The sequence below is a fragment of the Malurus melanocephalus genome, unplaced genomic scaffold, assembly GCF_030028575.1.
Source record: "Malurus melanocephalus ecotype Western Australia unplaced genomic scaffold, MMel_1.1 scaffold_421, whole genome shotgun sequence".
Classification (NCBI taxonomy): domain Eukaryota; kingdom Metazoa; phylum Chordata; class Aves; order Passeriformes; family Maluridae; genus Malurus; species Malurus melanocephalus.
In genome coordinates this window covers 537,865-551,741 of record NW_026623653.1, presented here as the reverse complement: position 1 = coordinate 551,741, position 13,877 = coordinate 537,865, and the positions used below count along the sequence as shown (strand labels likewise).

General features: G+C 44.9%; 1 protein-coding gene across 2 annotated transcripts in view; it reads right to left on the bottom strand.

Moving 5' to 3' along the window:
• Positions 1-22: 22 nt before the first annotated feature.
• The window catches only part of HIPK2 (homeodomain interacting protein kinase 2), a 122,156-nt gene continuing 108,301 nt past the window's right edge, over positions 23-13,877 (bottom strand). For both annotated transcript variants that reach the window (XM_057379765.1, XM_057379766.1), the window contains exons 13-15: positions 4,648-4,895; positions 3,476-3,636; positions 23-1,712 (exon numbers count right to left, since the gene is read on the bottom strand). In XM_057379765.1, the coding sequence (XP_057235748.1) occupies positions 1,245-1,712; positions 3,476-3,636; positions 4,648-4,895 (877 nt within the window). In that variant the 3' untranslated portion in view covers positions 23-1,244. The remainder of the gene's footprint in view (positions 1,713-3,475; positions 3,637-4,647; positions 4,896-13,877) is intronic.

Below are 13,877 nucleotides of genomic sequence, written 5' to 3'. Positions count from 1 at the left end.
AAAAAAAAAAAAAAAGAAGAAAAAGAAAGAAAAAGAGTTGAGAGTAAATTCCAACTAGCCTCAGTCAGTTTCTAGGAGTACCAGTGGAAGTAAACCCTTAAACCGCGTCTGTAGTTTGGTAAGGCACTACGAGGGAATGATGTAAAACTAAGACTGTGACAGTTGTAATGGCTGTGCCGAGGAACACACCACAGAGAGAAGGCAGCATCTGCACGCACACACACACACACACACCTGGACAATCACATTGTTACATGCCTATGTTATATCACTTTTCTTTGTGCAATCACATTGAGGAATAGTCTATTGGTATCGTTGAAGTTCAACACAAAAGAGTAAAAAGGGGTATGACCTGTATAGTGCTACATTCTACCGGGGCTGGGGGCAGGGGTTTGGGGCCAGCTAAAATGTCTCCTCCTATACTAAAATGGGATTGAAAAGGAACACTTCCAAAAAGAAAAACAAGGAAAAAAAAAAAGCAACTGAAATCCAATATAGATTATTAGAGATCTTGTTTAGGAATAGCATTTCTCAGGGATTTATCCAGTGTGTTCAAGAAAAGGGAGAAACACCCCCATCGCTTCTGCTCTCAACCAGTGCTGCATGGCCTGTTTTGCCCAAGTGTGTTTAAGTGTAGCAGTGTTAGGTCCAAATTTAGAGCACTGGGACAACATTTTGTCCGCCACCCTCAGYCTCCCTTACCCACTTTCTTTTTCCTTTAAAAATCCCCCAAACCTATATGTACTTTGGGATATGAAAATCGCTGTATAAACCCTTTGAAATGCTGGATAAATCCCTAATCCATATACCTACAGGATTAAAAACCTAATGGACTTCATTTTAGGTGTTCTGGACAACAAATTTCTAAATGTAGCTCACTATTGGATGAAAATAACCTTTAAAAGTCTGTTGGTGAAGTTCTTCAAAAGACAGGACCGCTGGAGGGTCCTTCTGCTTCTCTCTTTCTCTCTAGTTTGGTGCAGAATGGTTGGTTTTTTGTGGTTTTATTTTTTTTTTCTGTTCTTTTTTTCCATTTTCTTTTTTTTTTTTTTTTNTTTTAAATAAAAATCGCAGAATCGGTTTTCCCCCTTCTTTCCTCTTTTTCTTTTCTTCCTTAAAGTCTCCTTCGTTCAAGTTTCACACGAGCCTCCCATTGCATTGTTAGTTTGTCACGTTCTTCAATACAAAAGCGGCTGCCTCACTCCCCCCGGGATGGGTGCGTCTCTCGCTCTTTATTCCAGTGTTTAGATGTAAGGGTACTGGTTGACCTTGGTGGGGCTCAGCGGGTATCCAGTGTAGACTGTGGAGGCTGGAGAAGCACTGATATAGGTCTGATGGGCAAACTGAGCCTGGTACTGACTCGGGTGGATGGTGGGCGAGGGCAGGACGCGCGGGCCCATGCTGACAGGCACCTGGTGGACGATGCTGGCGGGGTAGGTGGTGTGCTGCACCGCGTGCCGGGCGGAGCCTTGCGAGGCCACCAAGTGCGCGACGGTGCCCGTGGARCCCAGGGCGGCGGGGGCGGTGTATGTGTACAGGTGGGGCTGCGTGGGCAGGTGAGCGGCGGCGGCCGCGGCCAGGTGAGGATGAACCGTGCCGTGGCTGGGGCTATTGTGCGGGAAAGAGTACGGGGCCTGAGCTATCGTTGGAGTGATGTAGGCTTGCTGTCTCCGGTGACTCCCTGTGCGGTCGCTCGAGATGTGCTGCTGGGCCTGGATAAAGACAGCAACAGTGACAGGCAGTTACAAGACGAGAGATGGCTCTTTACTTCCTCTTTACTTCCCTAAACCTCCCTGCAACACCAGGACACCCTCAGAAAAGTCTCCTGAGCCGCTCCCGACACCCTCAGCACTGCCAGTCTTCCCTTGGACACGAGTGACAGCAGTGGGTCCCTCAYTAGCCTAGGAAGACCCTGTAGTTTCATTCTTTGACCAAAATTACCTCCAGAAGGTCAACTAGTCCCCTAGTTTGAGCTCCACCCTGCTGACACAGCTACCAAAAGACACAGCCTTGGATGCCCAGCTCCCAAGAACATCTTCCACWAGTCCGGTTGCTCAGGCAACACATGGTTTTTGTAAGCGAACTAGGATGATAAATTGTGGTGCCACAGATCACTCAGGAGAATGAAATTGCCTAGCTGTGCCCGGAAGAGGCAATTTATTTTTGCTCAGTTTGGGTATTTGCAGTTAATAATTTCCTTGGTTAGTAAAAATAACCAYGTTATTTTTTAAAGAGAAAACCCTCAGCTTGATTAGATGCTGCAGGTGCCTGATGCCCTCATGTAATCAGCTGAAATTACTTGAGCAGAGCCAACTTCTAGCAGCGAGATGGGAGCAATGTTCTTTTTTTCCCAGGGATTTTCTAAGTTGTTTTCTTGCATTACACAAAAATGTAAGGAGTTTTCCCAGTCATTTGTAGTCAGAGTATTAAATTACCAATGAAGTAGGAATTAGAAGACAAGAAGGAAAATGCTCCATGCTATTTCCTTCTATTCTTCCAAACCTTTTCATTTTTTTGAAAGCACTCTCTGTGCTGTTACTGTGATCTGAAATACRGCAGCCACACTTCTCCCCAACTCTTGCAAACAGGATCTTGCTCATTGCTTCCTCCATTTTCACACACTCTTATTTCAAGCTTATTCACATTTTTAAATTTTCCTTACATATTGAGGGAGAAAAGACACTCTTTTCCACCAAGTTATTTTTCTTTTCAAAAGCAGTTCTGCTTGTATCCAGCTCTGGGTGCACACCAGCGCTGAGSTCTCCAGACTTTCTCCTCTTGAAACACTGGTAACTGAGCTGTAGCTTCCTTACCCTTGTCAAATCACCTCAGGGAAGAGAGAGGTGCCAGGTGCAGGATGTGAAAAGGGAATTATTTCCTGCAGCTCCTGGAGTGCTCCCTGGGAGTTCTGATGACAGACTGTAAAATGTCTTAAGAAGTGCATGGTGCCAAAAAATGGGATTTGTCCAGATCCCAGCCTAGCTTTATCACAGGATGGATCTAACTCATTAAATGAGATCACAWATATACATAGAGGCTCTGCCTTGCCTTGTCCCAACTGATGGGGACTTCTCTCCCAGTCCCACAGCCAGGCTCACGGACTCTTTTCACTTGGAAGACGTTCTCCCCATGGTTACTCACAACTAAGGAGAATTCAGTCCTTCCTACGTGCTCCTGCTCCACTCCTTCGTGGCTGAGCCACTGCACTTCCCCTCTCTGTTATTCCCACTCACACTGTTAGACTACCAGACTTCAGAACACRCAGGAATTGTACCCCCAGCCCACTCAGGGGTGTGATCTGCACTACCTCGGCTGTCTGAGCTGGAAGATCAAAGTCTGCAGTCAAGTAGAAATAAGTTGATCAAACTCAACAGGGGGTCCAACTATCACTAGACTGGAACAGGACAGCCCGTGATGGAGGAGTGCAGCTAACAGCTGGATGATGCATCACCAAAATAAGTCTTGGTTGACTTACCTGACTCAGATTAAGAGGCTGCTGCTGCTGGAAATGTGCTCCTGGTCGCTGCTGCCTATAGGCAACGGCTCCAGACGAGCTCCCTGAAGAGTGACCGCTGGTGGAGGTCACGGTGCTGGAGGACTTGGACTTGTAGGAGGATGAGTGGTGACTGGTGGTGACTGTGCCAGGAAAGGAAACACATTTGTAGCTTACATGACATTCTTTCATTGCTCACCCTACCTTTTCMTCACCGAGTCTCCTCCAGAGTGGCTTTTGGGAGGAGACATACAACAGAAGCAGGTTAAGAAAACTTTGTCTCAATTAACAGAACACCTCAGCAGGATTTCACACACATGACCAGCCTGTTATCCTAGAGGCAGACAAGCAGACCTGATTAACTGGACCCAAAGAACCTGGAGAAGGTTTTAGATCTCCTTCGGAACCATGAGACAATGTTCTGCCAGCACAACTGTACAACGCAGGTACAAATCCCAAGCAGAGGAAGAAAAGTATGGTGTGCACAGCATAAAAAAACCCTGGCTGGCCTAACRTCAGGTGGGTGGGAAGGGAGGGAGAAGATGCTGGTGGGAAGCTCACCCTTTGAGCCTTTGCCTTCACCAGCAGTGCGTCCAAAGCAAGGACGGYCAAGTAGCTCAAAGCCAACTGCTTTGGGCCAGACTTCCACCATAAAGCCCTTTTCAACACATCCTACTATCTAGCATTGCAGCGCTTCTGGAGGAGCAATCCTCATCAGTCCACAAGGAAGATCCTGAGGAAATRTTCTTCCCAGAAATGTCAACAAGTCTGGATGAAAATTCACATGTGTTTTCAATCTCTTACCCGTTTTAAAGGAAGCCTTTGGAAAGGCAAGGCAGCAAAGGTTCACACTTGCATTTGGGAGCCTTTCATGTCAAATGTTGAGCTAAAGGCTGCGTTCTGTCCTTGGGTCTGTACAGAACTAACTGGGACCGACACTTTGCCCCTGTGACCCCTGAGTGAACCAGGGAACACAAATAATGCAATATGGCTACCAAGAACAGATGTGTCACTTGAGAGMAGTGCAGGAGCACAGTTTCTTTGGAAAACAAACAAACCAACCAAMCAAACAAAATGAAACTGAACAATGAGATTCTTCCAAGATAAATCATTTATTTCTTACTAATTTTCTTGACGGAAGAGGTGCAATTTACCTGGCGCCAGGCTATCGCACTCTACCAACACCTCACTGGCCTGGGTTTTCAGTGGTGGCACGATGATCGTTCGGGGGTTCCCACTGCAGTGAGTCTCTGGAACCCCTTTGGTGTCGTAGCTGTTCCCGTTATTCTGCCCTGTGCGATGCTGCACGGCGTAAGGGCTGTTGTTGCTGGAGGAATCGGAGTAGGGGGAGTCATGCACGGTGACACAGCTGATGACATTCTTCCTTTGCTTGGACAAGGTGCTGCAACACAAGCAGACAAGGGGGAAGAGTGAGTGGGCAATGACTGCCCTGACACCATCAGAAGTTCTGCCGCAGCAGATGAGCTCTGTCAGGGCAAAGCGCAGAATCCTGTCCTCTGCCAGAGAAAGGCTGCTTAAGCCAAATCCCGGGCTTCAAAACTCCCTCGTTACTATTCCAGGAAAGCCTTCATGGAGGTCAAGGAGTGAGTAAGACATTGTGGATAGATCTTATATTCACACTGCTTAGAATAGCACAGAACCAGACTGCCAGATTTATTTTCAGGCGGCTTTTTATGTATGTGTGCAGTAGAAACCCAGCAGTTATACTATGCTTTGTTGCAAGTCTCACCACCCACACAAAAACGTGGTGGTTTCTCCCAGCCTTTCAGCAATGATTTAATAATAGATGCTATGATTTCCCATGCTTAAATTCCATGAATCCACAAAACACACACCATTCTATTTACTAATGTGGTACAATGGACATATATTCTCAATAAGCATTTGAAAATGAGGAACAAAAGATAAAGAAATGAGCAAAGTATACAACACTTTTGATTTTCTTTCCTTTCTCTGAACAGGCTCTGGGTCTCCTGACTCTAGAGTAGATTATCAAGGTCTTGCTGCAACTAATCTATCTATGACATCAAAAAAGTGATTAAAAAGGAACATCAACATTTCCAAGATTAGTGCTGGAAGTTCATTAGACTAGACTGCATGAATACGATTGGGATTTGCTCTGCCATTGTGTCTAATTATTCCTCATGKTTTCTCCTTCCTGTTATGAGCTTGTTTAGGGAGGAAAAGAGAGAGTGAGAAAGAGGAGGGAGGAAGAGGGATGGTGAAAATTTGCTTAAATGGCTCACATCCTTGACAGTGCACAGACCTTGACTACAGAAAATAGCTGTTATGTTTCACTGATTGCATTATGTTGTTATGGCAACTGAAGTTTTWAAAATGATGAAAAGAAATGGATAGCACATAAAAAGCTAAGTAATTAGGCTTAATGGTGGAAACAGCCCCAACAGGAACAGAAATGCCACGGAGAAAAAGGAATCTTAACTTCATGAGTGTGCACTTTAAACAGAGAGAGATCTCCTTCCCATGGAGTGTCCTCTCTGTTCTCTCAGCCTGGCTGGTCCAGTCCAGGCAACAGCTGATTAATCTGGTCTCAGTCTGTGATRGAGCTGTTTGTTCCCCAGTCTCAGCATCACTTCTTGCCCAAGGAAAAGTGCGTCAGACAGAGAACATTTTCCTCCCAAGGACATTGTCTGCCTTATTTATTTTCCACAGCACTAAAGGAGCACTGGTAGGTTCCCTTCAACCTGTCCATCCAAAAGTCTCCTGCTCAGCGTTCACAAACTGCAACTCACTGCAACCCATCTCTGAAGACTTGGGATTGGAAAACTATTATTTTTTCCCTTTTAAGAACACCCTGGGCTCCTGCACCCACAAACAAGTTCCCTTCACCAACTTTCCCTGGGCTGTCATCACAGGATCCTGTTGTGCCCTGAGGAGGACAAAAGACCATGTTGCTCTACTCACAGTGAAAAACATRTCCCTGGAGGCCCCTGCCATCCCATAAGATTGTCACTTGAAACAGGGCAGATGATACAGAAGGAGAGGGAGCTGTGCACAGCAGTTGGAAAGGAATYCTTCCAGGGGCAGGGATGGACCAACAAGGAAGGTGTACAACAACAAACCCTCATATTCTGGCTTTTCATAAGGCACTGGAGAGCACTGGACTAGAAATGGAAAGAGCAGCAGTGTATTTCAGATGGACAATGACTGCATGGGAAGAAAGATGTAGCAGTTTGGATAKGCTGCTATGAAAGAAGAATATTAAGCCAATAAAAATGACTAATATTGCATCAATATTCCCCTCTCCATCAGTAGAAARGCCTGTAATCACACATTTATGAGTATCCACGCTGCTTGCCCTTTGCAGCTACCCTTGGCTGCCAGTTGGGAAGAGAGATATATTCTTTATCTCTGACAGTTATTACATTTTATAAAGAAAAATCAAGTCACTAAAGAGTTTTCTGACAACTGATAAGGTCTAACTGTTCTTTTACAGTCCCTTCCTGATCTAAGTGGCTGAGCTGCTGAACTGGAAATACTTGCTCTCAGCTGACAATTGACATGAGAAGGTTGAGCYGTAGAACTGGAAGGGTAATTTTCTGTATAATCTGTGCTATTTATTGTTTTAGTATGGGCATATTTTTCACCAGTTTGATTGAGGGCTTGTCAAAACAGGGATCATGGGAAGTTTTATCCTTCAAAGTGTTAAAGATCCTTGGTTAAAATAAGAAATTCAAATATAACTGGTTAAACAAATAAGTGACCCCAAACCCAAATCTTTCCAGACAAAGGGAACCATATCAGGGTGTTAAACTAATTTCATGGATGGGAATCTGAAAAGGACCAGATCTATGGTCCTGCCAGGCCTTATGCAAGTGCTCAGCACTGCTAATCTCACGTGTCATCTCCCAAAGTCAACTGGACTATTCCTGYAACAGAGCTAAAGCCCACAGGTAAATATTTGCAGGATTAGGGCCCAAGTGATCAGCCTCTTGATTCAGCAGGCTGCTCCATTCCTAGCACATGAGGAGTCCCACTGAAAGCAGCTGGATTTGTGTCCCTAGGAAAGGAAACCACTATAGTTAATGTTCTAGCAGGCAGAGAAGCCAGTTTGGACTAATCACACATGCCAAGAGCTCAGCACCTGCTGTACCAGAGCCTGGCCCAGAGATTAAGRATGGGAATTTCAGAAACATTCAAGGCCTGACTCATGCTGAAAATCAGTTGATTCACAGGCTGAAAGATGCACTTTAATCCAAAATGGAGGCTTTTGAAAATTCAACTCAGCAGTTAGGCATTCCCCTTAGTCAAAGCCTCCTTGCTAGCCAGCAGCTTTCATCCTTCCAGCTCCCTCTAGGGACTCATTCAGCCGCTCTTCCCACCTCACAGTACCCAGGAGTTATCGGTGTGAGGCCCAGGCTGATGGATTGCCTTCCCTGCTCGCAAACTATCAGGACTGAGAGCTTTTACCTGTTGACACAGCACTTGCCTACTCAGCAAGCTTACTGTATTTCTATAACTCAGCCACAGCTTTTGGGATGTTTGTGCTTACACAGAAAAATACTATTAAAAGTCTTGCCCCCTTCCTAATAAGCTCTCTCCAAGCCTGGTAATTGCTCTCCCTCCTGCATGCACAGAAGTGGCAGCAAAYGTGATTTAGTAGTTTGGGGAGTCGGTCTGTGTTCCTGGTCAGCTTKTGTGCCTGCCTGCATTATGTGGGGAGGTGGCTTTTAATTCTCCAGAGGAGGGAGGGGGGAAGATTGGTGAAGTGGCAGCGAATCCATCTACACAGAATGAAAGGCACTGAGCCAGGAAGGCTTTTTAACCCTTCCTGCCAGAGTTTGTGCCCTCCCTTTTGGAAGAGCAGCTGATAAAATAAGCATTGCTTTGTAAGTTTATTATTAGTTTATGAGTAGTATCCTATTCCCACCTGGTCCTGAAGAGCTTATTCTCAAACTTGGACCCAAAACAATCCATGTCTGTCCAATGTGCAGACACAGAGCATGACCACACCTTTTAAACAGAAGCAGGTCTTGGAGATGGGTCTGTAACACACACCACCCTTGTGGGTGCACAGCAGAGGTGGATGTGGCTCCCTATTCCCTCTGGAGAAGCCTGATAGAGGAAATGGAAGGAAGACTGTCTGTGCCCAGGCACTCTGCAAGAAACTAAGGTGGTCATCTGAGACACTGCTAATGGGATGGCGCTGAAGGCAGATGCTGAGAACAAAAAGTGAGAGGAAATTAGAAAGATGCTGAACTCGGTGTTAAAATAATGCTGAAAACCACCTCAATAGCCAGGGACGAGGACAGAGACAACTCCTCTAACAATGCAACTTGAGATTATTTTTACTTGCTGAAGGCCCAGGSCAAAAGCTTGGAATGTGGCAGCATTGCAGCAACAGGATCTTTTGTTCCCTGAATACCTTGAGTTAGAGCACAAACACAGAAAAACCAAACTGTGTCTAGTGGGAGCAAGTCTTCAGTGTGTGGTACGCTCCAAGAGCTACAAACCTTTCAGTACTGCTGACACTGTAGCAACAAAGTCTTTTAGCTCTCAAGGTCACCAACTTAGTCTCCAGTTTGGAGGATGAAGGCAACAATCACACAACTGTGCCTTTGAACTGAGGTGCACACACACCAGGCCATGTCAGCTTTACATCACATTGCTAAAGCTCCGTTCCAGGTCTCTGAAATCTTAATAATGTGCAACCCTTTTAGTCTGCTGCTTCAGAATAATCCACCTATTCTAGGAAAGCATGGAGTCAGCCAACAAAAACTCACACCACAACTGCAATCGCTCTCCTCACATTGAAATCTTATGCCATGCATAGCTCAGTGTTAGGAATATGAGGGGGCATGTTCAGYTCAATTTCCATCCTGACCTGTTAATCTGCTCTCACCTTCTTTGTGAATTTGTGATAGTAAGAAATATTTATCAAGTACTACACTGAGGCCATTTTATTAGGCTATACAGCATGTGTCGTTGCTATTTAAGTCATATAAGCTGGATTGTATAGCAGGTTGTAAAGGTCCTGCTGCTGAAGGTTTGCTGACAGAGCTACTGTCTATCTCTGTAAATTTAAGTATCAGTTGCATGTCCATGTCTTCTGGAGATGGAAGGCAGCAATCTTTTTACCAAATGACTGTGGTTAGTCAAGGTATTGCCATGCAGAGTCAGTGCATTACCAYACACAGCAGAACAGAGCCACAATAGGCTGGATGTCAAAAGAGAATTACAGATGCTGTTGTGCCCCTCACACAAGAACATCTGCAAGTTGACAAAAACCCTGGTTCATGCCTGCCAGCAATTTCTGTGTGTAAGTCTGAAGTGGGCTCCACCACCACTGCATTACAATGTGAACACAGTGAGTAACAACTCACACTTCTGTCACTGAGGTGAGACTCACACAGAGACTACACCATAGACCTTCCGGTCTCAAGAGAGAGGGGAAAACCCCACAACCCTGCAAGGATTTTGTGCCAGTGAAGGTGGTCAACGAGGCAGTTCCTCAGTGAGTTGACACAACAGCAGTGGCCAGTCCGCCTTGCCCAGAAAGACAGTGACTACTGTCAGGATTCCATGGAAAACCAAGCTGGAGAGATGTTACCTATGACACCAGCACAGGCAGGGGGGAAAATGAGGGGCTCTCTTGCTCCTCTGGAACCATCCCCAAAACCACCCAGCTGAAGGCCACCACTGTGCTGTTTCAAGGAGAGTCATGTTCTCCTTGGCTGCTACACTCATTGCTTGGAGAAGAAATCATCCAGGCCTGTCACAACAGCCACATCCACTGCCCTTCCTCCCACCCCTTCCTCCTGCCATGCTCTGCAGTGCATTCCCTGCAGGATGCAGAAATACCCCTCACTGGACCACCAGCGCAGCCCAAAACATCCCCCCCGCCCAGAACCTTTTGTGCTCTCCCTCCCAGCCACAACTCTGAGGTGTCTTTTTGCCTCTCCGTTCCATGTCTCAGCTCTTGCTTTATTTCTCTCCACTTCCAAGCTTCAGAAATATTTAATCAGGGAAGGATTTACATTTAAACCAGTGCAGCAGGTGAAGTTTAAACCAGTGCAGCAGGTGAAGTTGCATGCTGGGGAGCACTTAACCCCACCACGTGCTACTCGCTGAGTGTGTGCTCTGACCTCTGTGACTGCACTTGCACTCTCGCTCAGCTGCTCTGTCCACCACACTTTCTTGCAAGAGCAAGTGGAGAAACTAAAGAGGAATAAATTTTTTTAAAATAAGTATCAATCTACTTTCTGTTTCACTCTCTTCACAGTGCTTTACAAGTGATGGTTAGATCTAATATCTTCTGTTCAGAATAAATAACACTTGGGGTTATTATCTTACAGCACAGCACTGGAAGTCTCTTTGCCCTATGAAATTTTTCTGTAGAGGATGCTGAGCTGAGAGTGTACAAGCTCATTAAACAAACAAGGTGACAAAATTGTTTCCTGCTCATATAATGCTCTTCACAAGCAGTTTTTTCCCCTTGCTGTTCTGTGGGACAAAATGTCACATGCAAAACTTTGTGAGCAGCAGAAACCAGTTAAAAACAGTTCCATTTGGTAAAAATGCCCCCTCTTCATTTTGACCATTTCAATTTGATTTTCTTATTATTTGCTTACTTTCTGAAGGAAAAAAAAAATCCATTAAGCCAGAAATGAGAAGTCTTCTCCTTAATKAATTAAATCCCTAACATATTCTTCCCTTAAATAAAGGTCAAAATTTTTTGCAGTTTTGAAGCTTTTCCAGATTTCACTGCATTGAGGTATTACTAGAAAAAACTCATTGTAGCCAGCAAAAAAGCCTTGTTTCTAATGAACTGACTTTTCTAATCAGGAATTTTCCCCCTGAAAATCTCTGCCCATCTCTCTGAGGGTGGGTCCTGCTGAACTGTAGCTGAGGTTCCTCCTCGGTGACTGTGCCCCAGGCACGGGTTTGGGTCCAGTAGATGGCCCCCTTTGACAAGGCTGCACTGAGCAGGTCCTCCAGAGCTCATCTCACCCAGCAMCTCGACCCAACAGGAGCCCAACATTTTCAGATGACTATCGATTTTATAAAGATTACACCAAGCTACACTCATCAACAGTGCAGAAAGAGCCATGAGTTGCCTTGCCTTCCTGATCAGCTGCTGTTTCATAAACACACAACACTCCCTACCCTTCAGAAGGAAAAGGAAAACTTTACCCACATGACAATTAATTTTTTGAGATTTTTCTTTCACCAATTAATAATGTGCATTCCGTACATGAGAAAAGCTCTTTCTGTTGCTCTGGTACTACAGAAAGGCTTTTCTGTCACAGTAAACCCAAGCTGTAAGGCTCCTTTACTGCATCAGCACTATCCTATTTTATCAGCATTTCTGGTACTTCTTAAACTGAGACTGATGAACTCTTACATCGTCAAAGGATCTGCTGCTTCTCACAACCACAATCTCTCTTCACTGAAGAATCAATAAAACAAACATTTTTGGTCTCATGGTTCAAGGGGCAATTTCTAGCCCTGTAGGAAGTAAAAGAAGGAAGTGCTGGAGCAAATTCAGAGGCCGATTCAATGACAGCGAAGTTAATGCAAAGTTACCACTGCTATCAATAAGATGTGATCAGGCAATTACCTTTGATCTGTCAACATTTCTATATTCTGGCCTAGAAAAAGCTAACGTTTCAATGATGTGAAAAACAGCACGTTTCAAGAGATTCCTTATTTTTCACCCCCACACCACAGCTATTGCCCAATATGGTAATATTTGCATATATGAGTGAGACAATGCATTCTTCGCATGGTTTCATTTTCAGATCCTGAACCTTTGGGCACTGATTACATTAAGCACATACTTCACTGTCATTCCCATTTTTCTTGGAGATAAAAAAATAGGCAAGTAAGAAAACTTAGAGGCATTTTCCTGAATGMGAAAACTTTCAATGAGAAAGATTTCAGCAGGGACAAAGTTCATGGGCATTAAATGCTGACGCAGCTTCCTTGACTGGAAGCTACACTCTCACTGCAGCTGAGAATCTGGTCTCACATCTACCCACGTCAAAAGGTACTGAGCAAATTGATTTTGCTCTYCTGGAGACTTTAACCAAAAAATTCTCATTCTGGCCATGCTGTTTCCCACCTGTGTCTCTACCTCCAATTCTCCATTTTCTCCTGTTACATCTGCACAGGCAATTTAACTCGCTCATGTCCATGCAAAATGTCTCTACATGGTTCAGAAATTAAATCTAGCTCTTAAGCTCCGGCCTTTCTGGAATGCTGGCACCCTGGCACTCTATGGATACACCATATAGATACAAAAAGTAGCCAGGGATCTGGTGCCAGGCAGGAATGTGTCCRGAACATGCTTTTGTCATATCAAAGCCAGCTTGTTTATGTAAGCCTGGCTCCCAGGACAACTTTCCAAGCCCTTCAGCAGACCCAGATCTTTTAATACCTCAAACTCCCAACTTGGTTTCCAGACAYGTTCCTAAACTTTGTTCTGTCTGTCTTCCTGGAGAGGTCCTGAGTGAAGAAACTGGTCAGATGGTGGCAAAGCTGAAGCAGAGGAGACAACCACTGGCTGAAGTGGCTGCAGGATCCCAGTCCTTTCCTTCACCCTACTCTGGACCCAAGAATGACACCCAGATGCATAGTTTAAGGATTTGCACATAATGCCCCAAAGCCTGGAATCAGCACTATGGGTAAACATGATTTAAAAGAACTCCCATGACCCATGAGTTTTCAGCATCTCTTTTGTCCTGCCCCTCCTTTGCCTTAAGAGCTCTGGAAGAAGGGGGTCCTTATTTATCGTCCCCCTGACTTTCACACTGACTTTCATGCAACTCTTTCTGGAAACACACACCATCTAAGTGAGGAATGTTGCAGCAATTGTTAATTTTATTTATTTTTAAAGTGAAACATGTTACGCTGTCCTGTGAGCCACTGCATTCATGGCAAGGCTGACTTTGAGAGGCACTGAGCTCTGGCTGCCCAGTGGAGTTCACGGACATGGAGAGAAGAATGGGAAGCAGTGGTGGCTGATGGGAAGCATGTTGAAATTCCAGCCTGGATCCCTGAATCATACAGCTTTTCTTTATAGATTTTTAGTTCCTGGAGGCCAAATGCATCTCATCTGTTCTGTGCACATTTGCAGGCTTCACTTACCACCGCACTGCAAAGATGCAGAGATACAGAGAGGTATCTCTGGTGATTAAAGGAAAATCTGCCATGAAATGTATTCTAAATAAATAAAAAAAATATTCTCTCTCAACAACACAGGAAGGGTGGGGTTAAAAATGTACTCGGTATAATTATTCAGCTGCTTGCAAGGCTACTTCTCTACAATTTACAAAGCAGAACGATGTCTTGTGACTAGCATCAGATGGAAAACCCAGAGGACTTGCACGTGAAGAAAGAA